Source organism: Coloeus monedula, assembly GCF_965178545.1.
Source record: "Coloeus monedula genome assembly, chromosome: Z".
NCBI classification, from domain to species: domain Eukaryota; kingdom Metazoa; phylum Chordata; class Aves; order Passeriformes; family Corvidae; genus Coloeus; species Coloeus monedula.
The window spans coordinates 84,249,318-84,276,944 of NC_138822.1; the positions used below are offsets into that span (position 1 = coordinate 84,249,318).

General features: G+C 48.8%; 2 protein-coding genes across 2 annotated transcripts in view; both read right to left on the minus strand.

Moving 5' to 3' along the window:
* Positions 1-27,627, minus strand: part of LOC309585102 (large ribosomal subunit protein uL22) — a 369,655-nt gene that overhangs the window by 238,977 nt on the left and 103,051 nt on the right. The window lies entirely within an intron of this gene.
* The window catches only part of MYO5B (myosin VB), a gene marked incomplete at both ends in the record, with an annotated part of 146,343 nt that overhangs the window by 103,923 nt on the left and 14,793 nt on the right, over positions 1-27,627 (minus strand). The window contains 3 exons of the mRNA XM_082301027.1: positions 5,360-5,504; positions 7,763-7,934; positions 11,468-11,578. Of these exons, the coding sequence (XP_082157153.1) occupies positions 5,360-5,504; positions 7,763-7,934; positions 11,468-11,578 (428 nt within the window). The remainder of the gene's footprint in view (positions 1-5,359; positions 5,505-7,762; positions 7,935-11,467; positions 11,579-27,627) is intronic.

The window sequence follows — 27,627 nt, forward strand, 5'->3', positions numbered from 1 at the left end:
AGGACATCCCCCACTGTGTCCGTACCCCTCCCTGAGTCTATTTGCTCGTGTTGCTGCAATTTCTGCTCTTTTCCAGCACCAGCATTGCCCCCCACAGCAGAAATGAGACCAGTGGTCACCTCAGGCAGCCCCAGTGGCACTGTCTCTCTGCAGGACACAGACATTTCCCCTGTGGCTGCAGGGAGCAGGGATTCTGACAGTGCAGTGCAAAGCCCGGGTGCACTAACTTCCAATAAAAATGGAAAGCCACTGCTAAACAGAGTTACCTGTCTGCAGCCCAAGTGTTTGAGCACTTGGTGACAGAAACAGCGTGTGGGTAGTGGGGCTGAGGGGAGGAGACACCCTATTTCCATACAACTTATAATTCAGGAATTACACAACAGATGCCGAGCCTGGTTCAAACTGCAGACACCAGGGGTTATCTGGTACCCACTGAGCTGCAGTTCAGACAAGATATGCATTAGTTAAACTCATCTATCAAATCACTCCTGCATTTCTTACTTCATTTCTTCTGCAAGAACTATCAACAACACTGTGAGCAGATCCTCATGCTGGGAAGGAGGAAACTCCAGTCTAACCAACAGGTCACCAGGAAAATTACCTTCCCACTGACTCTGCAAGGGTCAGGTAAGGTCTGCAGAGCCCTTCCATGCACCTGGCAGAACATTACGATGTTCTGCCATTCAGATTTATCAATTGCATGTGAAACAGACCCGAGATATTTTTGCCTGGCCACATGGAACAGCTTTGCAGGGATGCATCTGTGAAAGCATCAGCCTGATGGATGCCTCAGTGAATAAAGCCCATGGCACTTGATCCTCTCCATGCACTTCTCAGGAGGCTTTCACAAGTCCTTTATTACCTAAGATCTTTGCCGTGGTAAGAGCTGAACACTGGATTTCCTTTGTGTTCGTTACCTGACGTAGGCTCTGCCATGTCACACCAGTTCAGGGGCCCACACAAGGGAGATGATGTTCCTACCACACAGCGAGACCCAGAGCTGCTAAATGGAAAGCACACAGAAGGGGTTGACAATACCTTCAATATTTGATTTATGGTTTGAGCAAAGATCATCTCTGCTGCCTGCTCCCTGCTTTTGAGACATGTTTGTCAGCCTTTGGAGGGCCCATTCTTCTGCTCCATTGCCCACAGCGCATGCCTCTCTCACCTAGTGCTGCTCAATTCTGTATGTTATTAAGTATAATGCATGATTTCTATTTCAATCAATAAATAAAAACCTACAAAAAAACCCCCACAAAATAACTACAACAAAACCAAACCAAAACAAAAACCAACACAAAAAAAGCCCCCACCAAACCCAAAAGCATTAAGAAACCTTACTTGGCCTGCGCCCAGAATCAACCCAGCTGGTACAAAAGGAAGAGACGGGGGCCAAAGACAGAAAAGTCACACAAATACATCCACTGCAGTGATTTTCCTAATAGACTCAGCCCAGCATCACATGAAAACATGGTGACTATACTGACTAGTCGAGCTGGGAAGAATTAAAATGGAGCTGCAGACAAGAATATCTAACTAAAAATACACCTAAAGCTTCCAAAGGTGGGCAGGGAGAAGCTGGTGTTGCACTGTCACCATCCAAACCTCCTCCATGGAGCTGGCAACAACTCGTGGGTCACCTTCATAGAGAGGGACAGGGGTCAGAGCATGAATCATGGAATCTCTAAGGTTGGAAAAGCCCTCCCAAGACCATCGAGTCCAACCTGTCCCAATCCCCACTGTATCCCCAGCCCAGAGCACTGAGTGCCACATCCAGGCCTTCCTTGGACACCTCCAGGGATGGGCACTCCAAACCTCCCTGGGCAGTCCCTGCCAAGGCCTGAGCACCCTTTCCATGGGGAAATTCCTCCTCATGTCCACCCTGAGCCTCCCCTGGCCCAGCCTGAGGCCGTTCCCTCTCCTCCTGTCCCTGTTCCCAGCGAGCAGAGCCCGACCCCCCCGGCTGCCCCCTCCTGTCACGGACTTGTGCAGAGCCACAAGGTCCCCCCTGAGCCTCCTTTGCTCCAGCCTGAGCCCCTTTCCAGCTCCCTCAGCCGCTCCTGGGGCTCCAGCCCCTTCCCAGCTCCGTTCCCTGCCCTGGACACGCTCCAGCCCCTCCATGTCTCTCTTGTCCTGAGGGGCCCAGAGCTGTCCCCAGCACTGGATGTGTGGCCTTGGCAGTGCCAGCACAGAGCAGTGTGAAACATGTGCTGCTCAGGTCAGGCTGCCTGCAGCAGAAATACAGGTTTTCAAGAGGGAATTTCTGCCAGACTCCAGGCTCCTGCCCAGAGCGATGACACACACAGAAATTAGAGCCGGGATGGGGACACACAAGGGACCTTTTGTTCCTCTTCGAGAAAAGCAAGAATCAGCCAGGGCATCAGGCTGTGCTGGCTCTCCGTGCGACCATGGCACAGCTCTCAGACTGCTCCAGGAGGGTGAACACCTTCTGCAGCCCCCAGCAGGGTAAAAGGCACCAATCCCACTGCACCTCGCCAGGACAGGACTGTGACCAGAGGAGGTGCCTGCACTGCCCTGCAGGCAATCCGTGTCCCAAGGCACTCACTGCTTCCAACCCCACAGCCATTAACAATCACTAAATGAGCCATCCTTCCACCATCCCAACACTTGACTCCACCGCCTCCACCAGCGGCACTTGGAGCAAATTAACTCCATGCTGCTCACTTTGTTTAAAACAACACTGTTTCAGTGAATCGAGTGTGTTTAGTCCCACACTGAGTATCTGGAGAGTTTCTAAAGAGCTGATCACTGTAAAAATTAGAGGATGTCACATATGAATTTTAATCACTTGCCCTTTATGTTTGGGGGTTTTTTTAAGCTGTTTCACATGCAAGTGCTGCAAAAACATCCTCTTTGTGAAAAGCTCATATTTAAATGGGAGTTTTAACGCACACTGAACCCACTGTAGGTGTTCAGGTGATTTGTGAACAATTTTGACTCAAAAAAGGGATCAGGTGGTGTTACACACCCTCTGCAGCCTCTCTGTACAGCCCACCCACTGCTTTTTTTTTCCTTTTTTTTTTTTTAAATTGCCACTTTCTGATGACAGGACAAAAGCAAACACAGGATGCCACACAGTCACCTGTGAAGGTGCCTTCAGTCCCATCTCCTGGGCACCAAGCTCGAGGCAGCGAGGAAGCACAGGAGCACATCACTAACACCTGCACACACCAACTGCCTTACACTCTGCCCTGGCACCCTGTCTCTGCATGGCCATGGCACACTAGAAGTTCAGAGAAATAAAAGTCTAATTACCTCCAATTTTTCTCATTTAACAGGGAGGCTTAGATTTTGTGCCCTTTTCCCTTGCCATCCACTCAATCCCATTCAATCCCCTCCACTGCGCTTTCCCCGCGCGCTCTGGGCCACTAATGGAGATGAAATATTCAAGAACTCAGAAGACTAGCCAGACTGTTTTCCTGCTCTCAATCACCTTGCAAGTTTGACCTTCTGAGACAGAAGGCTTGAGTTTTATTCCTGATCTATAAGGATGCACCAGACATAATCCAACTGTTTAAAAGCTGAACTGCAAAACAAGTGATATTTTTGGACCAGTTCATGTTTAACAACCCATATCCCACCTTGCCCCAGTGGACTAAAGCCGAGCTGCAGACATGAGACATCCCACAGAGTCAGCATTTCAACTGAAAAAAGGGCAGAAAGAAATGTGTTCAGTGCCCTTTATCTATCACCTCGGGGCTATGCCTGCTCACACCCTCCTCCAACAGCTCCACCACTCTCCTTGGAGCATCGAGGAGGGAAAAGATCAGAGCAAACTGCAGAAGGCACAACACCCACCCAGGAGCTCTCAGATTTAAAACTCAGTGTGTTACATTTTAAGGCACACTTCAAATAACCAGGTAGATTCCTATAATCCATGTCCCAATCTCCTCTCAGCCCCGTCTGAAACCCTCCTTTGTACCCAAGCCTGCAATTACCATAATAACAGCCCAAAACAGAGAGCACCAGAGGAGCACTGAGCAGCGAGCACCTTGCTTAAGAGCTCTGAAGGTGGTTATTTTCCTGTCCCCTTGAAAACAGAGCAGTCTGAACCACCCAGATACAGCAGTTATCAATTATGAGTTGCTATCAAAGTAGCTTTACTCTGATAAGGACGAAAGCAGAGACAAGCATTGTTGGCTAGAGCTGTCTGTTAGCCCACTGCCTGCAAAATTACTCAGGGATGTGGGAGAACAGTGTGTTTTCCCTAGCACAAACTTCAGCAGAAAAGCGAGTTGCTGCCTTGTATTTCAGACACTTGCCCAGGAAAACCCACGGGTGCTGTCCCCCCCACTGGTCAGCAAAACCATCGTATCTTCTAAAAAGAACCATGCAGCATGCTGCTCAGCCTGGAATTACACAAGGACAAAATCCCAAGCCTTCCTCTTCCTACAGGCAGCTCCCCAAGCTCTTAAACTCTTCTCAAAGCAGTTTTGCACAAAGCACAAGCACTTGCAGAAGTGAATTGCAGGCTGGACTCGGTTTGGGTACAATCCATCTGATCTCTGGCCACAGCAGTGCTCTTCCAGATGCATTTCTGGACTGAACTCTGGCTCATTTCTGATTAGCAATGCATCCTAACTCACCACTGAAACCCAGACACAGCAGAAAGCAGGTTGCAATCCTTGGAAAATGGTTCAGTGCTTACTCTTGCTATTAAAAGCCAGGGCTGTACAAAAATCTCAGCTAATCCACAAGCAAACATAGACACACTGTGTGAGGCCTGACAACTATAATAAAATGATCCCTGGTACAACAATTTTCAGTTTCCTCTCCAATTCTCTTTTGAATCATGACTTATTTGTTAAGAACAAAATCCTACATCTATCCCCAGGAACACAACAAGCACGGAAATAAAGTAAAACTCTCACCATATCCATCTGGTGAAGACACTGCTTTGAGGGATCCATAAATATCTCCAAGTATCTCCCAGTCACTCCTAACTCAAAATCACAGTGTCTCCATAAAACAACAACTAACATAATCTTCTGGGTTTAGTCTGATTATTTCACCAAATTATCTGAAATGTGGTTTCCTCCAAGCTATTAAATGTTGACACTTGCAGAGTGGTTTGAATTTCTTCCAGGAAACTCATCCAAGCAGCAGCAAGAGAGGGATCCCCCTCCAAACCCCTGAGTTCCTGAGGACCACAGGGATCCCCATCAGCCCAGCAGTCTGGGCGCAATACAGGGGTGAAGTCATTAAGCAGAATTCATTAGAAATACCTGACCTCCAGCACACTCTCTTTCACAACTTTGTTTTCATCGAGTATCTGGAGTATTTAATGGCATCTTTGCCCACTTTTGACCCAAACCCCCATGGCTGGGCCCCCACTGACCTGGCCATCTGCTTGTAGGCTTCCTCAGCCACGGCGAAGATGTGGGGGTCCATGTCCCCCATGTTCTGGCCACTGTAGGCATAGATGACATCCTGCTCGTAGATTGGCAGCTGCTCATAGGGGTTGATGGCCACCAGCACGATACCTTAGGGCAGACAGACAGGCAGGTACGTCACAAACCAAGCAGGGGGTCGATATTTCAGGCTTTTCAGGGTTTGTGTTAGTTGCTTCAATAAGATTTTTAAAATACGATGATTGAAAGTTAACAGAAAAAGGTGAGCAGTGAATGGGGAAGGGCTCATAATTCTTATCTCAGCATCTCCTTCAAAGGCCTGTGCTTTGATAGCAAGGCAGTAAGCCCCCGTACATCTACAGAGGAGACGCACAAAACTGGTGAGAAGAGCAAAAACATGTAATAATCTCCATTGTGTGAAGACAGGCTTTGCAGGAGAGGTGAGGAGAGATCAACACAGCCTGAGCCAGCACTACAGAAAAGCAATTCCTGTGCAACCAAAGCTCTGCTAGACCCAAACAAACACCCCGGGCTTTTCCCTGGCTGGAGTTGCAAGTAAAAGCTCCTAACAAAGAACGTACCCAAATCAAACTGAAATACACAAATCACGGGAAAGGAATGCCAGAGCCTGCTCTGAGGCTTTAATGTCTGTCTCCTCTCCAGCTCTGGGCACGCCGGAGGAGGCAGTGAGCTGGGAGCTAATGAGAAGCCAAGCCACGCGTGGTGCTCCCTGTGTGCTCCGGGGAGCTGCTCTGCATCCAGGTGCTGACAAAGCCTCTGAGGAGTTTCAGGTCGGGCAGGTCTCAGCTGCTCCTGTGAGGAGCTCCAGGAGCACCTGGTCGGGTGTTGTGCTCCCAGCCCAGTAGGTTCAGGGCTCAGGCATGCTCCAATTACAGGAGCACAGCAACTCTCAGCTTGTAGCAAACACCAGGAGTGCGACTTAGCTCGCCACGAAAGGCAAAGGTTGGTGACTGTCACATCACCTGCCCCTGCAGGACATTGACCCAGCTGCTTCACCCTCTGAGTCCTGCTCCTGCCTGTTTGCTTCCCGGTTCTGCTCAGGTCAGACGCTGGTTTTCCCTTACTCACCAAAACCGCAATGCAAACCAAGCCGAAGGGCTGTCCTTACTTCAGACAAGCACCTTCCTGCCCTTCTCAGCCACTTCATAACCAAAGCACAGGGTATGCTGCACCCAGGCAGAGCTTTGTAACTAAACCTACACAGCCCGAACCCTGTATGCCCATTAATGCTGCACTTGAGATGATCATGAACCTTCACAAGAAGCTGCACTCATGAAACCTCACTGATTTTGGGTTGAGAGCAGGCCTGCGGGTGACTGAAGGCACACGTGCAGCTGCAAGTTATGACAGTAGTTAATCACTGCATATCATTAAATACTGAAAGTTAACATTACAGAGGGTACGTATTTCCAGGGCACAGCTTTAAAAAGTCACCTCCTCCTGCCAAGCATTTCCTCAACAACCCTAAACTGCAACACTAAATCACAGCTGTACACACCAGCCTTAACAGGACACAGAAAACGGCTTCCCCCTGCCAGAGGGCAGGGACAGATGGGGTATTGGGAAGGAATTCCTGGCTGTGAGGGTGGGCAGGCCCTGGCACAGGGTGCCCAGAGCAGCTGGGGCTGCCCCTGGATCCCTGGCAGTGTCCAAGGCCAGGTTGGATGGGGCTTGGAGCAACCTGGGATAGTGCAAGGTGTCCCTGCCTGTGGCAGAGGGTTGGAACAAGATGATCCTTAAAACCCTTCCAACCCAAACAAGTCTGGGATTCTATGAATTGCCTTCTTTCCTTTCTTCTTAGTTTTTTAAGTTGAAACTTGTTGCTGTCCATTCACAGATAACCGCTATCCTAAATGGCTTTGGCAAGGCATGCTCCCCAAAAATCACAAACCCAAGTTCACACCTGCCCTCCTCTTGCTCTGAATTCAGGAGTTAGATGATTGCCAAAGCCACAAAGAAAAGGAAGGAAATGGAAGTGCCAGGAGGTTTTTTGCATTTTTTCTGGAGGAAAAGCTGCTGTGGACATTACCCAGTAGGATCACTCTGTCTGGCATGCTGCTGTTCACTGATTTGCTAGGTCCTACTTTTTCCCTGTGGGGGCTGCCAAGCACAGGCAAGGCTGGCCTCAAACCCATTTGACAAAATGTTCCCACTAAGAGCAGGTGGACCATGAGCTCAGCAAGTTCACAGTTCACAGTCCTCAAAACCACCTCTGGTTTTACATCCTGTTGACACTCGTGCCGCCCTCCCATCCCAAACCCACAGTCCCTGGACTTCCCTCACACTGCAGCCTCTGGTTTATTGTCTCAAGGGGTTTCTCCGTGGCCCCACAATCTTCCAGGAGCTGAATGTGTGGTCTGGACACTCACCACAGTAGGTGTAGATGTGGTTGGACTCGAGGAACCTGACTTTGAGGTTGTGCAGGACGGCAGGCTCGTGCAGGTAGCTCAGGGCTGTCAGGTCGTTCTGCCCCACCAGGATGTCCGGATTGCGCAGGAAGGGCAGCTCATTTCCTTGGAGGTCAATGGGATATTCGTAGAGCTGAAGAGACACACATGAGGAACACGAGAACACACAGACAACAGCTCCTTTAATGGCTTGTAGCTTTTCCAAGCATAACTCCTGCAACTGTGAAACACTTATACACCCTGCTCTAAATTAAATTAAAAGCCCCTCGGTGATAAATGCTATAGGGACTCAGATGACAGACTGCCAGGTGACAGGTCACCCCTCTGGTAATGGCTTTGAGCTGACCATCACATGGTCCTGGTGGACACTGATGGTCCACAAGCACCAGCCTGGGCATACCTGAGTTGTTTTCAGGCCAACCTTGGGACGAACAGCCTTTAGCCAGCTCTGAGCAGTGACAGGCACCATACAGAAACCCACAGCTTCATCTGATCTAAGCATCTTTGTGCTCTTGGAAAAGCAGCCTCATTCCCAACTAGACCATGTTCTCACCATCAGAGCGATTTCTCAGCTCATTTTTAATTCAAGTTACTTTTTTACCCAAAACCTGACACCCCTTGAGGCAGAGAGGACACAGAGAAACACGGAGCCCCTGCTGCTGAAGTGTCTGAGGAGCCAGGTTACGCTGCTGAAGTTGGCATATGGGCAGCCTTATGCTATTTTTGACTTGTCCCCAAATGAGCAACAGAGCCATCAACTAAAGAAAAACTGTTATTTTTTTTCCTTTACAGAGGAGGGGAAAAAAATTTGCCAGTGATGCTGCTTCGCTCAGGGTGCCTCAGAAAGGAGGCCTGATGCTCAGCTCCCATTGGAAGGGAGGAATCCCAGTTTCCAGTCAAAACCACAGCCCCTGCACTGGCACCAGATCACTACCCATGCAAACAGCACAAGGAAAGCTGACCCAAGTGCATGAGGACAGGCTCCCTCAGCATGTCTGACAACCTCAGGCTGGTTTTATCCTCCAATTCCACGTTGTCAATGCCAATTTTCAAGAGTTTGCACTCAGCCTCACATCTTAATGGCAAACACACCAGGGATGCTTTGCGATATTTGAAAGTCAGCTCTTCATTCGGAGGGAGTACTCCTGCATACAGAGCAGAGCCAGAAACCACAAAACCCATGAAAATTCACTTAAAGCACAAGGACAAAAGGCAACACTGAACAGTTGGGTAATTCATGTTGGCTGTCAGGAACAAAAGGCTTTCCACAGCTTTGAATCCCCGGAAGATGCATGTGCTGGGTATCTCCAACCTGATGCACACAAGTGCAGTTCCCCTTTGCTGGAGCTTTTCAGTCCAACATGACACGGATCCAGGCAGGACTTCATACAGAAGAGCATCAAATAGGGCACCCCCAGAGACCCTGGGTCTCTTGCACAACCCCAAAATGAGATGTTCCATGTTTCACCATGACAGCAACATGCTTTTTAAGCTACTGCCTACAACACCTGGTAATCCTTTCATCTCCTTGTATTTTAATGTTGCTGATCCTGAACTCAGCTGCACAAAAAGATTAGGCCTTGCAGGACTCCTTAGCCCCTTTAGTTTCCAGGGAAATATCCAGATTAAAGAGGAAGAAAATAATTCCCGCCCAAGCACTAAAACTGCTGGAGATCTCAGCCAGGAAAGGATGGTGGGGGTTGTAGCACTCAGCAACAGGAGCAGATGTACTTTGGCAGCCTGAGCACAGGTGGAAGAAAGGAGTTTCTGTGGACAAGGTGCTGTGGGCACCCAGGCACCCATCAGTGTTCAGCCCTGGGGAACAACAGCACAAGGACCTGGAGCTGCTGCAGCCAGTCCAGAGGAGGCCACCGAGATGCTCCAGGGCTGGAGCCCCTCTGCTCTGCAGCCAGCCTGGGACAGCTGGGGGTGTTCAGCTGCACAAGAGAAGGCTCCAGGGAGAGCTCAGAGCCCCTGGCAGGGCCTCAAGGGGCTCCAGGAGAGCTGCACAGGGACTGGGGACAAGGCATGGAGGGACAGGACCCAGGGAATTACCTTGAGCTGAAGGACAGTAGGTTTAGGTAAGATACTAGGAATAAATTCTTTGCTATAATGGTGGTGAGGCCCTGGCACAGGGTGCCCAGAGAAGCTGTGGCTGCCCCTGGATCCCTGACTGGACGGGGCTTGGAGCAGCCTGGGACAGTGGAAGGTGTCCCTGCCCACGGCAGGGGGTGGCACTGGATGAACTTTAAGGTCCTTCCAACCTCAACCATTCCATGATAAGATGATGATTCTATGCCTGCTGCTTCCAAGGGATTGTGAGGTGGCATCTGTGCATCTCCTCATCCAGATTAATCACTGTGGAAGGCAAAAAGGCATCAAGCTTCCCCCATCTTTTATCCTCCCCAGAAAGCTGCTCTATGCTGGAAGAGCAAACTGGGCAGGACAACAAAAAAGCAGCTGAGGCTGAGCCAGAAAGAAGCAACAGCACCAAGCACTGGGTGCAGATCCCAACATCAACAACGTTCTGTGCAAACCCGGCACACTCACACACCGCCAACAGCCCATGCTTGGGCTGCTCTGAGAGAAAAACTGTTTTGATTAACTGCCTAATCAACCACAGCTCATTCCTGTTCTCCATCTTCCCATCAGGCAATATGGTGAAAACGCTCCCCACAGCGTGGAAATGGCTGGCTCGGAGGGGATGGGAATTACTTGCCCTGCTCAGAACACGTGGATTTGTAGCGGGTGGTCTCTACTAACTCTTCTAAGCAACAGAGCAGATCACCCTCTAGACAGCTCAGGAAACCCCACCTGCCCGATGAAGAGAGGTGGTTTAGGTTAAATTCTTCATGAAAAATGTATTTATTCTTCCTGCTACACCAGGCAGTTCATGGTGGGTGCACAGCACGGCTGCTCCCTTCCCATAAACTGAGTTCACAGCTGGTGCAACTGCCATGGTTAACTTCATCTGCAATTCCCTGCTGTCACCCAGCATCCCACTCCACGAGGTTTTTGTGTGGAACAGGGAGCAGCTGCTCCTCCCCAGCCTCCATCCTGCTCTGGGGATGATTTATTGCTGGCTGCACACACAGCCAGGGCTGTTTGTGCATTTGGAACCAGCGCTCGCTAGAAAACATCTACATTTAAATGAGTTTTGTGTTTTTCTCTTTTAAAAGCTTTTCTTATTAAAAAATAAAGCAGAGAAAAAAGGGGTTTACATAAGATTATACTCAGAGAGAAAAACTAAGGCGTGGAGAAAGCTGTTGCACAGCAGTCACCTCTGAGCCGTGCGTGGGTTTTCCATCAGTACCCGAGGTTGAGTAGATGCCACCAGCCGTGCTCTCCACAATTTGTTCAGCAGCAAAAAGCACAAACTGGCATCCCTAACACACTGATGGTATTAAAAAAAATACATCCTGATATTATAGACTATTACAAGTTTTCCAGGAGATGAAAAGAGATGATGGAGGTCAAGGGCTTTTCTCACAACCTACTGTAACACAAGTGTCTAGGGAGGGAGCAGGCAGGAAAAAGCTGGAAGTGTTAAGGCAATAAAACACATTTTAAACCACTTCACAGAAACTATGAGATGGCTCAGGCTTCTTCACACATTAATTCGAAGCTTTAAATTACTAAAAAGAATAATGACGTTCAAAAGCTTACAGTTTCATCTTCAAGTTTCAGCTGGAGGCTTTTATCTCCCTCTTTGTAATCCTTGATAATTTCTGCCGATCTCCAAACGTCATCAGGGTCAGGAATCCAAACCCTAGTGTACTGGAGAGGTGAAAAAGAAAACAAAGAAAAAGTTTAAACATGACTAAACCTCAGGAAATTGAATGAGAAATAAATTAATTCTCCATTAATATAGTCTCACACTCATCGCAAAGTCAGTGCAGCTAAACCATTTATTTTAGTAAAAGAAAAAATAAATCCAGTTTTATTTCTTGGGGTAAATTACAGTCCAGCAGTCTAATTTTTCAGTCTAATTTTCTCCTGGACAAGGTGTACACTGGCTTGTTACCAATCTAACAAAGCAGAGTAAAGCCTCAAGGTAAACATGGAATTTAATTTCCCTGGGAAAAAAACAGCTTTCCAGAAGACTTTTATGAAAAAATACAATTCAACCCCCACAGATCCTGCACCAAAGCATGTTTATTTTGCTCAAAACAAGGCAGTTGCTCCCCACAGAGCAAGCCCTGACCCAAACTCATGGACCGAGGCAGGCAAACGACAACACCAAAGCCAACTCCTTCAGCTGGAGGTGAACACACAAACAGGCTCCAGGAACATGCTCAGATTTAAATGAACTGGGAGAATTAGGTTAAATTTAACCTTTTTTGCATCTACAAAGTTAGACCTGCCAAAGGGGAATTCCCGAGGCAGACCTGTGCAGCCCAGCCCAAGTGCCCATGAGGGTTTTGGCTGTTGGACCCATGAAGCCAGGCTGGTGCTGGACTCATCCAGCCTACACAGCCAACAGGAACCCTTCAACAACCACTGATTTAGTGGCATTTTGGGGTATCTCTCTCCTCTGTTCTTCCTGTAGATTGAAACAAGAGCTTTATAACCTTATTTGTATTCCAAACACAAGGGGCTGGGGGAAATCCCAGCAAATCCAAGCGACAGCAGCACCAGAGCCCCAAAGGCAGTTTTGGCCTTCATTTGAAACAAAACCTCAGCACACAATGTCCGAGTAACATTTCATAGCACCCAAGGAGTTAAAGCAGCAGCAGCCACCACCTGACAGGCCACTTTGCAGCCAAAAAGCAATAGATTTTTATACATTACCACACATAATTATTTTTAGAACTGCTCAATAGCTGCAACAGCAGGAACCTTTAGATGTTAATGGAGCCACATAATTGTATTTCCAGAACAACAATTTTACCGGGGAGTGGAGGAAAAGATGTGAAAACTTGAATTTTCTCAGCACACCAGCTCTAGCACCCCATGAGCCTTCAGTGCTCTCCCTGCCACAAAGAGAGGGAGGCTGCAGTGGGGAAGGGGCTGGGTGGGACCCCGACCAGCCCCACCACTGTGGATTCATCCAGTGCCAGCTCTCTGCTGGCAAAAAAAGCGAGATTCAGGCACGCTCTAGAAGTGCCCAAAATAGCCAAGGATCAGGATGTACCAGGCTCAGGGCAGCTTCAAACACAAGATGTTGCTGGCCTTGGCAACCTAGCAAATTTTCCACCTGCACATGGGGCTGGGCTGAGCCCTGGACCTGCCTGGACAGGCAGTTGCAGACAGGGACACACTGGCCCCAGAGCAACCCAAACTGGGATGCTTGGGAACCCTTTGCGGGTGAAATTTGGGTACAGCTCCAGCAGCAGCAAGAGGGCACATGGGCCACCCGCAGCCATTCATCACCAACCATGGCCAGGAGTCACCCAGGTGTGACAGGAGGCTCTGAGGGTGACAGCTCTCAGCACCCACTGCCCACAGCCTGGTGGAGTGAGACTCCATATCCCACCAGCCACCCTGCCCACAACACTACATAGTTTCAAAAATAAAAATAAAACTGATTTTCCCAGACTTTGTGCACACACACACACACACATGCAAAGGGCCACACAGGACAGAACGCACCAGGACAGAAGTGTCTGCAAGACCCCAGGAGCCCCGGGAACAGCCCTGGCTGGCAGGTCCCAAATGTGATCAAACACTCCCCACACTGAGTGCCTCTCATCGAGCTGCAGAGCCGGGGGCTGTCAGCACAGGCTGCTGTGAATGCACTTCCCCAAGCATCCCTAATGCTGTCCTCTCGTGCGTGCACATACACACATCCAAGAAGGGGGAACACCATTCATTCTGTCAGGCTTCTCCACTGTCCTTCCCTCCCCGCTGTGCTCCTGCAAGTGCTCGGCCCTCCAGGCAGGGCAGGCTGCTACGCAAACCCCCATCCCTCTCACCCATAAATCCCAGATATGTCAACCACACAGCGCTGGAATAAAAGCACTTTGTCACTGGCACATCTTTACAAGGCCAGCTTTAATTAGAACCTGACAAGGCTTGGGGGCAGCCCTTGGTGGAGTCACGCTGGGCTCACCACCCTCACCTTCCCAGCATTCCCTGCCTCTGACCTCTGCAACCTGCTCCCCCCAAAGCAGCCTCACACCCCCTCTGTTTGACAAATGAACCCACATGGGCGAGAGTGACCGTGTCACCAAAACCAGGGTGCTGGCAGTGCCACCCAGGCACGGGGACAGCATCCCTGTGAGCCGCCACTTCCCATAATCACACCTCCAGCACCATTATACCCCTCCACGAGCCTTGTCTGGGCTTCCTGAGAGCTTTAAAAGCCTCTTGATCTTCTGGAGGAGCTTTTCATAAGGGAGAGGGCACATGGGTCCATCTCAAACTATGGGGAATTATAAGAGAGAATTGGGTTGTGAGCTGTAAAACCTACCTGCAAAGGCACACGGCAGCACAAAGGAGCACACAGCAGCACAGAGAGGCTTGTCCCCACCAGACCCTGGGGGGAGGAGGTGTCACACAGCTGAACCCTACAAAGGGTGTTGCTGAGGTAGGTCACGCCATATAAGGAAATACTGTGCCTTAGAAAAGCGTATAAAACACACTCAATCCTTCGAATAAACAATTCCAATTCCCTGCCGATCTTGGTCCATGATTCACTGACAAATGGTGCCCCGTGTGAGGAATTTATTATACGCCTATCTGTGCATCCGTCGGTGAGCCCTGTGGGACTTGAAGTGCTGCTGCAAGAAGCAGGAACGCTGGCCAGCAATAATCCCTACAAGTTGTAGGTGAGCCATGGGGGACATAGGGGATGGAGTATCCCAAGAACAGAACATCCCAGAGACGTTAAAACGGATTTTAAAGAAACATGGCAGGAAAGTTGAGTCTACAGATTTGAACAGACTCTTGTTCTGGGCAAAAGACTGGGGTTCAATTTTAGATAGGACCAATATTTTTAATCCTCGGACATAGGACGCTTCAGATGCGTCGTGGAACCGAGTTACACGCAGCAACGCAGCACTGACGGTGCTTTTGCGTCCTTGGAAGAGAGTGTGTAAGGCACTCACATGCGGCACATGCGGCACCCAGAGACTGGACAAAGAACCACGGCAGCTGTGCCAAGCCCCTCTGCTCCGCCAGCAAACCGTAAGTCTTTCGGGGCTGTGGGAGAAGAACCAGAAAACGGCCCCTCGTCCCCTGACCCGTTTGAGCCTGGAGGGAAGCCAGATGGTACCGTAAAGCTCGTACCGCCCCGCTCCATGTGGCAGCAGCTGGAGCGGGGTCACGGTGAGTGGCTGAAGCCAGGAGGGAGTGGGCTCCCTCTCGGTTTGCCTTCTGCGAGAGTGCAGCGGCAGTGGCAGACGCGGCAAGGGGAGAGCGTGCAGCGCTGCGAGGGCATGGTGCCGGCAAGCAGCCATGCCGGCGAGCACATGGCAGAGCTACGCTATGCTGGTGAGCACATGCCGGCGAGCACATGGCAGAGCTACGCTATGCTGGTGAGCACATGCCGGCGAGCACATGGCAGAGCTACGCTATGCTGGTGAGCACATGCCGGCGAGCACATGGCAAAGCCGCGCCACGGCCGCGCCCAGCGGCTGCCCCCACGCCACGGACGGGCAGGATCAGCAGCGCTGGAGGCTGGTGGGGCCACGGGCAGCTCTCTGCATGTGAGAGGTGAAGAGATGGGCCGGCGGACCTCTGCCAGCCACCGGAGCCATGCACCTGCACAGCCAGAGGCGCCCAGCAGGCCGGCGGGACCGCGCTGTTACAGCCAAGGCCCCTGTTTCCTGCGGACTCTCGGGAGCTGATACTGTGCTAGAAAAAAGGACTAAGTAGATCGATGGGCCCTTCCTCAGGGGTGGGGGGAGGCTGCAGCATACAGCACTGGCACCAGCTTGAGCAGGAATGGCTGCAAGCTAGGCATGCCGTTCCTGCAGCTGGTCCATAGAACTCTTCTGGTTTTGTTATTCAAAATGTTGACCCTGTCTCAAAGACTGCTTTTTTTTACCATACCAGCTTGCAATACCCTGCATTGTTCTGACTGCTTTTTGTGATAGATAATAACTGTAATTTGTAAGCTATGTTTTTAAGCAGGAATTAAGCTTGTTACCATTTGAAACCTTTTAAAACCTCTTAGAAAGTTAACGTTATTAAAATTGCAATTTTCCAAGACCTAGATTTATATATATTCTGTGAAACAATGAAATATTTAAGCAGTTAATGATATTACCGTGCTTATTTTTACTTAGTGCACACTTGTTGTTGTATTAGATGTATTATTTTACTGTTCATAGTAAACTGCATGTTATGTTCTATATTTTCCTGCATTTAGTAAGTTAAAAAATGTTCGTGTTACATATTGTTAGAACAATTTCTGTTCTGTTAGAACAGAAAAGGGGGCTGCAGGGATGGGGTGTACCCCCCACAAAAGACTGTAAAGAAGTTTACATGTTCTTAATTTTTCAATTCAAAATGATCACAAGATACTAATAAAGTTTTTAAGCAATTTTATAAGTATTTTAGGGAAACCCTCTCAGTCACGGCTTGAGGCTCTGGCCAAGCCCTAGCCCTGGCTGGCTAGAGAATTATACCATCAAACCCAGGTGTTTCTGCCCTAAAAGTGTAATCAAGTCATTTTGGCTTGCTAATTTAATCTTTAAAAAGCTGGACCCTCTTTCAAAGTAAACTTGGACCTTCCAGCAGCTGCAGACTCTGAGTGATGGTAAAAGTTTTAGACACCTTTACATTGTTCCTCAAAGTTCTATCTGCTGAATCACTGTCATAATTCTTATTTGTATAAAACAGAAAAGGGGGAATTATGGGGAATTACAAGAGAATTGGGTTATGAGCTGTAAAACCTGCCTGCAGAGGCACATGGCAGCACAAAGGAGCACATGGCAGCACAAAGATGTTTGTCTCCACCAGACCCTGGGGGGAGGAGGTGTTACAGGGCAGACCCCTACGAAGGGTGTTGCTGATGTGGCAACATGAGGTAGGTCATAGGGAAATATTGTGCCTTAGAAAAGTGTATAAAACCAACTCACTCCTTTGAATAAACTATTCCGATTCCCTGCCGGTCTGGGTCCGAGATTCAATCACCGACATCAAAGCACAGGGAATGAAGGATTAACTTGACCTTGGGCTCTGGAGACAGAACCCTGGGCAAACCACTCAACCTCCAGACACTCCAGTGTTTCCATACATTTTCTCTTTTTTTTTTTTTTTTTTTTTTTTTTTAAAAGAAAAACATTCCTTCAGTCCTCGCGGATGCCTTTAAACAGTATGCTAAAATTAACTAGAAATAGCTCCGCACGCTCAGCCTCTAAAAAAAAATAAATAAAAAAAACATGGTTTACTTTGTGGTTTTTTTTAACCAGATCGCCAATAAAACAAGCCATTCCGTGCTCTCACAGCTTCTTGCATTATTCCACTCATCTTAAGCAGAAGTTTAATAAATTCAATCCCCACCTCCTAATTTGATTTAGATTTTAGCAGGCTGCCGCTGAGGATGCAGATTAAAACCAACATTAAATTAGAAGAGGCCGGTCTTGTTTTACTGTTTCAAAGCCCTCAGCGCTGGCCAAAGGCACTCCCAGCAAGCTCTGGGCAATGTGCTCCATCACAGCAAGAAGAGATGCAGGTCTGCAGGCAAAGAGTTACAACTCCGTGGACAGAGCATCATTTTCATTACATTAAGAAAATTGTATAAACTTCCATTAAGTAAGAAATATTAAAAAACAGAGATCTCAGTTTCGTCTGGGCCCTTTAGTGGTTGCAAGTCTTCATGGCAAGCTGGACATCAGCAAATCCATCTTTATTATTACTGGTTTTTAATCCCCTGAGTTATTTAAGGAATGCCAATACTCACAGCTGACCCCGGGAAGTTTTCATTGCTCCTGGGTCAAGGGCTTTTTTCCAGGGGCATCCTTCCAACAAACTGCAGACAGAGGGAGGGCACAGCAGAAACCTCACAACGCTGGCAGTAAAACAGCAACAACCACCTCACCATCAGGAATTCAGTAACAGAGGTCAGGATATAGTATCTCATGATAAATGTTCTTCCAGACAGGTTAAGAAAATCTTATGAAAGGGCCTTAGTTGAAAATAGAAATAGTGATTTTTTTAAAAAATCAAGGGTGAACACACAAACATTAACTAGAACAAGGTAGAAATTGGGACAAATCTCTGTATATTTTTCTCTGTAAAGCAAGTACACTTCCACTTTTCTTCCTTTGCAGTGGGCTTATTGTTAACCTCATTCTATACTGTTCAGTGGTCCAGTATTGCTGGATGCTTTTCAAGAGGACAAAAAATACACACAAAAGAAAAACTAACATGAGGGTCAGCCCGAGAATATTTATATTTACATGTACAGCATGCAAATGGTTAAGCAGCTTACACTGAAACAGACCAATAACCACCCTCCAGCTCTCACCCACAAGCTATCTATTACTAAAATTGAAGTTTCCCCAAACTGTGCTCTTCTCAAGCAAGAGGAAAGTACAAGCTGTACTTGGAATTAAAAGTGGTCATATCACACACTCTGGGTGTCATTTTTCTCTTCCCTATTTTCCTTTTTAAACTGGCATCGAAGATCACGCCACAGAGACAATTTAAAGAGGCTCTTGGAGAAATTAAAAAAAACACCAGAGGACTTTACTTGCAGCCCCTGTATGGATGCCCACAGCCTCTCTCTCAACCTCCGTGCTAAATCAAACAAACTTCTCTTCATTACTTTTCATTAATAGAGTCCTGGGCTGCGCTGGGGGCACCAGCACAGGTGGTTTGGCCCACACATGGCCATTGTGCCCAAAGCAGCAGGGTCCCTCATTTGCCACGAGTTACAGGTGGTTACTGAAGGAGTCACTTTGCTGTGGTAAATGTTTGTGCAAACCAACCGCGCCATGGGTGCTGGGCAGAGCCACTGGATGTGTGCTGGCAGGAGGGGGACACGGAAAGGGACCGGCACCATGGCTCTCCTGGGTGCCCTGCAGCCTAAAAGGTCCCTTCTGTCCCACTTGGCAGTGACTCAGGAGAAAAACTGGCTTCACCCATGATGCAACAAGGCACAGGAGAGGGGCTCTGGCAGCAGGGCAAAATATGTCCATTAAGGGATGCGTGGATCATTACCTTTTTTATTATTATTTACAATCCTGAACATCAAGGCAGATGGCAAACCATAATCCCCCTTTTCCCATCCTCTGAATGAGATTTTCATCCTAGGAGCAATTTCTCCCCTGCCTGACAGACAAGCAAAGCCCATATTTAGGTCAGGGCTCCCCAAGCTGTGCCATGACTCCAGGACCTGCTGACCCCTGTGTCTCACCCTGGTGTGGCTTCTCTGCCTGCTGCTGGGTACCACCAGCTGGCAAACCCTCACAAGGGACAGGCAGAGGGTGTCCCTGCTTGGTGCAGGGCTGGCAGGGATGTCCCAGAGTTGCAGATCTCTCCCCTGCCCAGTGCTGGTATCCGATGCTGGGGGGAAAAACCACGAACCCAGCATGTCCCACACGAGCCCAGAGGGCATCCACTCACAACAGGGACCTCTAATAGCAAAAGACCAACTTCCTCCTCACCCTAAAACCCCACAAACACTGAAAGGAGAGCTTATGACTGGAAAATCAACATGTCAACTCCAAGTCGGGGACAACACACTACAGCAGCATCATACTCTAGGGATAGGGGAAAAAAATAGCATTTTACTTCTTAAAAAGCACAAAAACATCATTTTGAGCTATAGAATGCAAGTGTTAACCTGCTGAGGGTGTTAAATGTAAAGGAAAAGACAGTGGCATGCTGCAGGAGTGTCGCCAATTCCTCAGCATGAGAACGAGCAAATTGAGTGTTTCCCAGGGCTGATAAAAACGTGCAAAACCGAACAGCAGAGCCAAGGAGGATGGGCATTATCTACACCATTCCTCATATTCCCTATCATCCTCATGCTAGTGGAGATGGACACTGGACAAACACACAGCTGCACACACCTTTAAGGCAGGGCTCCTAAATTTTGGGGAGCATCTCTCCATCCCCAAACACTGCAGGGGCCCCTGAAATTGAGCAAACCATGTGCTTCACTGATGCCTTCGAAGCACGGGGATATTCTCCTCTGCCCCTGAAGAGCTGTCACGCTGATTGATGGCTCCAAGACTCCCACCAGCACTAAATCTGCTCTATCTCTCCTTGCGGGATTTTATTCCCCTGCCCAAATTAACTCCGATGATGATTTGCATAAAGTGTCACAGCAGCTGAGCAGTGCTTGGACAAGCAGCATCTGCAGCATTTATCCACTGGCTCATTAGAAGCATTTCTAACGAAGGGGTATTTAAAAGGCTTCAGTTCATCACTGCACCAACCTCATGTCACCAAAGGCAGACAGAAAACTGGCACCGAGCACAGGGGGGCTGCAGGCGAGCCCTGACACCGGGTTAGAAATATCGGGGGTACCCTTGAAGGCTTTACTTTAATTAAGTGTGATTTTCAGGACGATTTCCAAGAGTAATCAATAGTCTTACATGTAACTAACAGCCAACTCGCGTGTTCCCAGCATCTCCCCCGCCACTTCTTCTGTGGCATCTCAGCGTCGCTCATTACTGCCGGCTTAATTAAGAGTGACAAGTTCAGCGTCAAGGTCTTGAGTGCACACACAGCCCTGCTCTCACTGCAAAATTCCTCTTCCAGTAAGTCATCGGATGCTGCAAAAGTACATAAAGCCCCAGGTGCTTCGGGACAGTGCAAATAAACAATTTAATCTGGGGTAAAAAAAGCAGTCCCTCCCTGGCTGGGGAGCGATTGCCTCGTGGGCTGTGAGACCAGGATTTGCTCTCGGCAATGGAACAACTTTTATTTTCACTTTGCTTCTCTACCCTTTAAAAAGCAACGAAACCAAAGGCAGGGTCAGCAAGCCTCCACCCACAGGGGATGTGCGTTGTCACCTGCACCGCCCTAACAAACACCTCAGAGCAGCCTGAGGTGTCCCAGGGGAGAGCGGGGCCGGGTTAATGGGACCTGGCAGCACTCAGGGTCTCTCCGCAGCCCTCCCCAGCCTGGGATCAGGCTGAGCACAGCAGCCCTTGGCCCTGGGTGGCTCTGAAGCAGCGCTGCCAAGGCTGGGAGCTGGCAGCAGGGCTGGGCCAGGATGCTGCAGCAGCCTGATGCAACACGGCATGCAAGGCAGGGCTCTTCCCTCTGCAGGGCTGAGCCTGGAGTTAAAGCATGTGCTCCACAGCAGAATTAACCAAAGCCCTTCAAAACTCTGTGCTCACCAGGATTAGAGCAGCATCAAGAGATGCCAGCACCCAGTGTGCTGCTGGGAGTCCCCTCGCCAGCTCCGGGCATCCATGGAGCAGGGGATCACTGCCCCACAGAAAGCACCGAGCTTCTCTTCTGTCAGGCCTGGCTCAGCCCTGCAGATGCTCCCCATGCGTTCTACAAGATGCTCACCATCGCCAGCCATCCCCTGCCAGAGAGAGGGATGCTCTGCAAGCCCCCGAAATCTCTGCGGAGTCCTTGGGAAGTACAAAAAGTCTGGTGATAAAGCTAACACAGGCAACTTGACTTGTGGATCTCCCTGGAAGAGGAGATCCCCAGCATCACCCAGCCAAATCAGCTCCTCCAAGACTCCTCACCTCTCCTTGCAAGTCATTGATTAAAAAATTTTCACACTGCACAGGATCACGAAAAATTCCTTGACCCAGTTTCTGAGGGGAATCAGGACGAGCCTTTCATACCCAGCTCAGCTGTGCAGCCAATTTTTTTATTATAGTAAGGGTTATTGGGGTTTTACAGACTCGGGTTTTGCTTTTTCTTAACTAAAAACTCCATGCAGGGGCCAAGTGTCCCCATAGCATGACTTCCACCAAACAGCCTGTCATATTGCAAGAGTGAAATCCTTCCAGGCTACTTTCTTCAAATTCCTGTTGATTGGCATTAATTACCCTTCTCTCATGTAATTCTCAATTAATCAAAACCTTCAGCAGTACTGTGGTGTAACCTTGCCTTCATTGTCCCCTTTTCCATCCGAACTCCACATGAGAACCTTGGTGAACATAAGCTGAATCCAAAACATGCTCAATATACATATACCATTTACAACTGATTGTTAATGAATAGTTAAAAAACAGCCTTTGGGTTTAATTAAATAGTCAAAAATTGCCTTTCACCCTGGGTTTTCAGAGTCCTCTATCTATAACACAGCCTTGCGATGCTTTAGGGAAATTCACAAGCACATTCATTTCCCAGGGCAGCAGCCACCCCCTGTTACATGATTTTAGATTAAAATGGTCCTGGGAGGAGCCTGGCTCTGTGGTGCAGGGATGCAGCCAGGGGACACCAGGGCTTTCAGCTTTAAACATTTCAGCTTTAAACAGAAATGTTTAAAGCAGTGGTGGCTCCTTGGCTGTAACTGTGGTGACACCGGTAGCATTCAGGGTGCCACCAGCATCTCCCAAAATCCAGGGTACCACAGCACATCCCCCACCACTCCAGAGCTCTGCCATCCTCCCCACTGGGCACCATGGTGCCCAAACAGCACCAAAATCCACCTTTAATTGCAGTGTAACCTCTCTGCCAGACTGGACTGTTAACCTTACTCGAAAGAAGTAATTGGATTAATCAACCTGCAGCCACCCCTCACATCTCCAGAACTCGTGCATTAAAGCCCCTCTTGGAATGTCACTCAGGCATACTTAATTCAAAGGGATTTGACTTAAAGTTACAGGACATTTTTTCAGCATTTTCCAGCAAGAGGGTTATGCTGGAAAGGCCCCCGGGGTCACGTCTGCATCCTTTTCACTGCCAAGCAACTGAAGGAAAACAAATTGATCACCAAGGATTTAAATGAGCAATGTTTTACCAGCGGTAATTAAAAAATTCCAGCAATGAGGTCTGTTAGCAAGGAGACATTAGACACCTGGAGAACGGCAACGGTGATCAAGACACAAAGCTGGAATAAATATCTTCAATTAAAATGACTGAAGCAGACAAATGCTCAGACACTCCCAGCTGCTGCGGAATGGGAGGGCAGAGAAATGGGCTCCTGGAGGTAACCACTGCTCCTGCATTTTTATACAATGATAGAGTAGTTTGGGTTGGAAGGGACCTCAAAGCCCATCCAGTGCCACCCCTGCCATGGGCAGGGACACCTTCCACTATCCCAGGTTGCTCCAAGCCCCATCCAACCTGGCCTTGGACACTGCCAGGGATCCAGGGGCAGCCCCAGCTGCTCTGGGGACCCTGAGTTCTTCCCCACCCTCACAGGGAAGAACTTCTTGCTAAATTTCTTTCATCTCATTGCAGCAATTTCCAGATATTTGGGAATGTTATTTGTACTGGCTCTGCTGCTCCCACAATGTCCACACACCAGACCTCAGAGGAGTATTTGTATCATGAGTTACTCCATGTTAATGGACACACTTTGTCTCTTCTCTCCAGTAACAAAAATCAGCAAGATTTTGCAATTGCTGAACTCTGAACTAACACTGGTTCAAAACACACGTCCAAGGAAACTCAAACAAAAGGAGGTTTCTTTTTAATATATAAAATGCAAGGCACAACATGGCTGGAAAGTCTGCTATGTTTTCCTTCTCATTCCTTCATGATTTGAGCTGTCCAGCTGAAATACTGAGCGTTTGGCTCTCCAGATCTTCCAGCACTAATATCCTGCAGCCTCTTTTTTACAACATACAGCAACTCTGTGGAAAAGCATCCCCTAAATCCTCCAACAAATGTAGGGGAGACAAAAGCTTAAACAAGGAAGGATGCAGGAAAGAACATCTCCATCAACCCCTGAATTTTGAATCTCCGAAGGTGATTTGGGAGGGGATGCCTTTAGGAAAGCAGCATCTGAGTTCTGCAGGAAGGGCTCAGGGAAGGGGAGCAACATGCAGAAGACTGCCCAAGTGGGAAAATGGTTGAAAGAAAGGCACCTGCACCCACTTAAAAAAAACCAAAACAAAACAACAACAAAAAAAAAAACACCAAAACAACCACAACCAAAAACAAAGGACAAAACCAACCAAACAAAAAACAACAAACCAACCAAAAAAAAAAAAAATCACCGCCACCAACTGCATCTTTTCTAGCCTTCACCTTGCTTTGAATTTTGACTTTTTTCCCCTGGTTTGGCAACGTCCCCAGAGCGTTAGGCAAATCCAAGCTTATCTCTTCCCTCTGGAAGGGTGGCTGCCCCAGCTGCACACAAACGCACACTCCCAGGCACATCAAACACAGCTCTCACAAAACGCCGAAGTGTCCGCAGAACAAAGCACCCAAACAGAAGGAGAAAACGAAAACAGGCTAAACCAAAACAAAACCATCAATCTTAGCCATGGCGTGCTGCTCCTGCCTTCCCCATTCCCACAACAAAGCCACTCTTGGGTCAACACGCAGGACATCCCTACCCCAACAGGAGATGTATTTACTCACATGAACATCCCTCCATGTGCTGCAGGAGCATTTCTTTATTCCCCCAAGCAGTCACAGGCAGGGCTGCAGAGCTGCCACGAAGGGATGTCCCAGCTCTGGCTCTTCCCACCATCACAGGGACAGCCCAGCTGTAAGATTTCTGTTCCCACTACACATTCCCTGACTCAGGACCAAGGAGCTTTGCCCCAACAGCAGGAAATGCAGTTCCCACCCAAGGGATGCCTTTCCCTCGGGGAAGGACACGGATTTACGGTCACACAGTGGCTGATGCTACTTGCCTTGAAGCCACTGGGTCCCATCAGCTCAGCTTAAGGACTTAACCCGTTTTGAGGTTTAGCTACACCTACTCTTACCACCCAAGGTGGGGAAAACAATTATTTTTAACTAGAAAAGCAGCAAAATTAATGAAAATACAGCTTGAAGTTATAATAGTTTCAGAGTGCATGAAGACAATCATGGAGGCACTCAAATTAGGGCCAAAGAGTAACTCAAATCCACCTCTACCAAACACTGCACTGCCACCTTTCTCTTTCCTCTAGGGAATGACCTCATGATTTGCTAGGTAGATGAATAAAACAAAGAAGAAAAAAATAAACTAAATAAACACTCCATTTTTCAAGTTTATTTCATTGTAAAAGTGAAGCTTTTGCCAACCATGCTGGGAGTTCCCAGTTCAGAATGTACAAGACCAAAGTTTTCTGCCCTATCTGAGAAAATATTCAGTCCCAGTAGCTGAGTTCCTTCAGACTCCAAGGGTCAGTGGTTGGATAGGGACAGCTGAACTCACGTGGCTTCAGTCACTGCCAAGGCCAATGTGTACTCATGGTAACCCACAGCGCCACTCACAGTATGGGTTTGTCCCACAGGACCTCCAAACCACAGAATCACAGAATCATCTGGGTTGGAAAAGCCGTCAGACCATCAAGTGCAATCGTTCCCCAGCACTGCCCAGGCCACCACTGACCCACCTCCCCAAGTGTCACATCCACACGGCTTTTAAATCCCTCCAGGGATGGGGATTCCACCACTGTCCTGGGCAGCCGTGCCAGGGCTGGACAACCCTTTCCCTGAAGGAATTTTTCCTGATGTCCAAATGCATCAGAAGAGGCATTGGTGGCCGTGCACACTTATGGATGCACCAGGGATTTGGGACCCTCTCCAAAGGAGATGTCATCTACAAAAAGCAGAGAGATGTGAAGCACCTCATGTCACCTCATAGTGGCTCTACTGTCCATCCCACACTGTGGTGAAGCTGGAGGCTGCTGCAAACTTTCCAATGGGTACTCTCAGGTGCTTTATTTAGAAGGAAAAAAAAAAAAATCCCAGTGTGGATGAAGGCATCTGGTGATCATGTACAGCTCTCCAACCCATGAAGCACACACCAGTGTGCCAGTCCTGGGAAATGCCAGGCTGAGGATGTGTTGGGGCTGCCCAGTTGTTGTGGTATTTTATCCTTCAGCTTGGACGGTTAAAGGCATTCTATAACTTACTGCCCTGAATAAAGCCAGTTTTTCAGCCATACAAACACAAGCACCTCTGCACTGTGCATCACATTCCATGACCATGGAATCACAGAAGGGTTTGGGTTGGAAGGACCTCAGAGCCCATCCGGTGCCACCCCTTGCCAGGGGCAGGGACACCTCCCACTGTCCCAGGCTGCTCCAAGCCCCGTCCAACCTGGCCTTGGACACTGCCAGGGATCCAGGGGCAGCCACAGCTGCTCTGGGCACCCTGTGCCAGGGCCTGCCCACCCTCACAGACAGCAATTCCTTCCCAATATCCCATCCAGCCCTGCCCTCTGGCACTGGGAAGCCATTCCCTGGGTCCTGTCCCTCCATGCCTTGTCCCCAGTCCCTGTGCAGCTCTCCTGGAGCCCCTTGAGGCCCTGCCAGGGGCTCTGAGCTCTCCCTGGAGCCTTCTCTTGTGCAGCTGAACACCCCCAGCTGTCCCAGGCTGGCTGCAGAGCAGAGGGGCTCCAGCCCTGGAGCATCTCGGTGGCCTCCTCTGGACTGGCTGCAGCAGCTCCAGGTCCTTGTGCTGTTGTTCCCCAGGGCTGGGGCAGCTCTGCAGGTGGGCTCCCAATCCCCACCACCCAATCTACGGAGAAGGGAACTTCTCAGGAGGTCAGGCAGAGCTTGGGAACAGCAGCAGGGACAGTGACCTCCCTGAGGCAGCACCAGGAGCTCAACTACAGAGTCACCCAAAGCTCATCCAAGAGACGAACATGGGGTTCCCTCACATCCCAAACTTCTCAGCTTGGATCAACTCCCACTCCCTGCTAAAACCACAAAGGCAGCACCAATACCTATTTCCCAGAAATTTTAGAGTAAGTCTCATGTCACCATAACTACTGGAATATAATTCATGGAAATAAGGCATACTGAACTCGGGTGTGGGATTTTTAATCAATAAAATAACCTCCAGCCACTGACTTGGTAACTGTAACAGTCACTTACTAAAAATGCCCTAGGGCGTATTACCGTGTCCTGCAGCCACAGGGAAGAGGAGAGAAGATCCAGCAGGCAGGAATTGTGCAGCAAAATTGATCTATTTAATTATTTTACAAACTCTTTTATAGACTTTCTTCTTCATAGTCTAATTGGACAAGGATCAGCCACCCCTTGGGGTGATTGGCTAAAATCGTAAAACATCCATTGTCAAAATATTTTTCTACTGTAGTATAAACAAAGCTTCTCAAGGTTGCAGGTGTTTGGTTGTTTACAGAACTCTGCTACCTCTTCTGTGAGAGAGAAAAGTCTCTCATGGACTTAGAAAATAGCAAGAAAATCTTTGCTAGCAGCATTTTTGTATCCACAGTCACTGGGACTCATTTTTGACCAGAGAAGTCATGTCCTGACCTCTGTTCCTCCCAGGATACAGCGATGAGCAATGCAGAAGTGCCATCCAAATGGAACACCATCCTCTTCACCCCAGACACCAAATTCCAACCAGCCTTTGCCACTGTTTCAGTTTCCCTCCTCCCTGTGGCACCTCTCACCTTGCTGCTCCCTGATAAGGCAGCAAGGCTGGCTTTCCTCCTCCCTACCAGGGGCAGTGAGCCCTTATCAGAGCATTATTAAAGACACTGTCAGACCACAGCCTCCAATTCCCAGCTACGGTGGAGATAAAACCCACTTTGTATAAACAAAAATACTTTAGCAAGAGCAGAGACTCGAGTGTGAGAGGAGCAGGATCTATCAGAGCATCAGCGAGATGGATTCAGCTGCAGAAAGGCAAATATTTACTTTCCCCTCCTCTCCCCATCCTTCCTGTGTTGTATTTGCAAATTGGGGTCACTTCCAGATGCAAAGCTGCAGGATGTCCCCTGCATCAGGCTGGAAAGCCACATGCCAAGTAACCCTGCAGAGCTGGCTCGGCCCAGCCCAGCACTTGCCTCCCGCTGGATTTTCCTTGATGCTTTC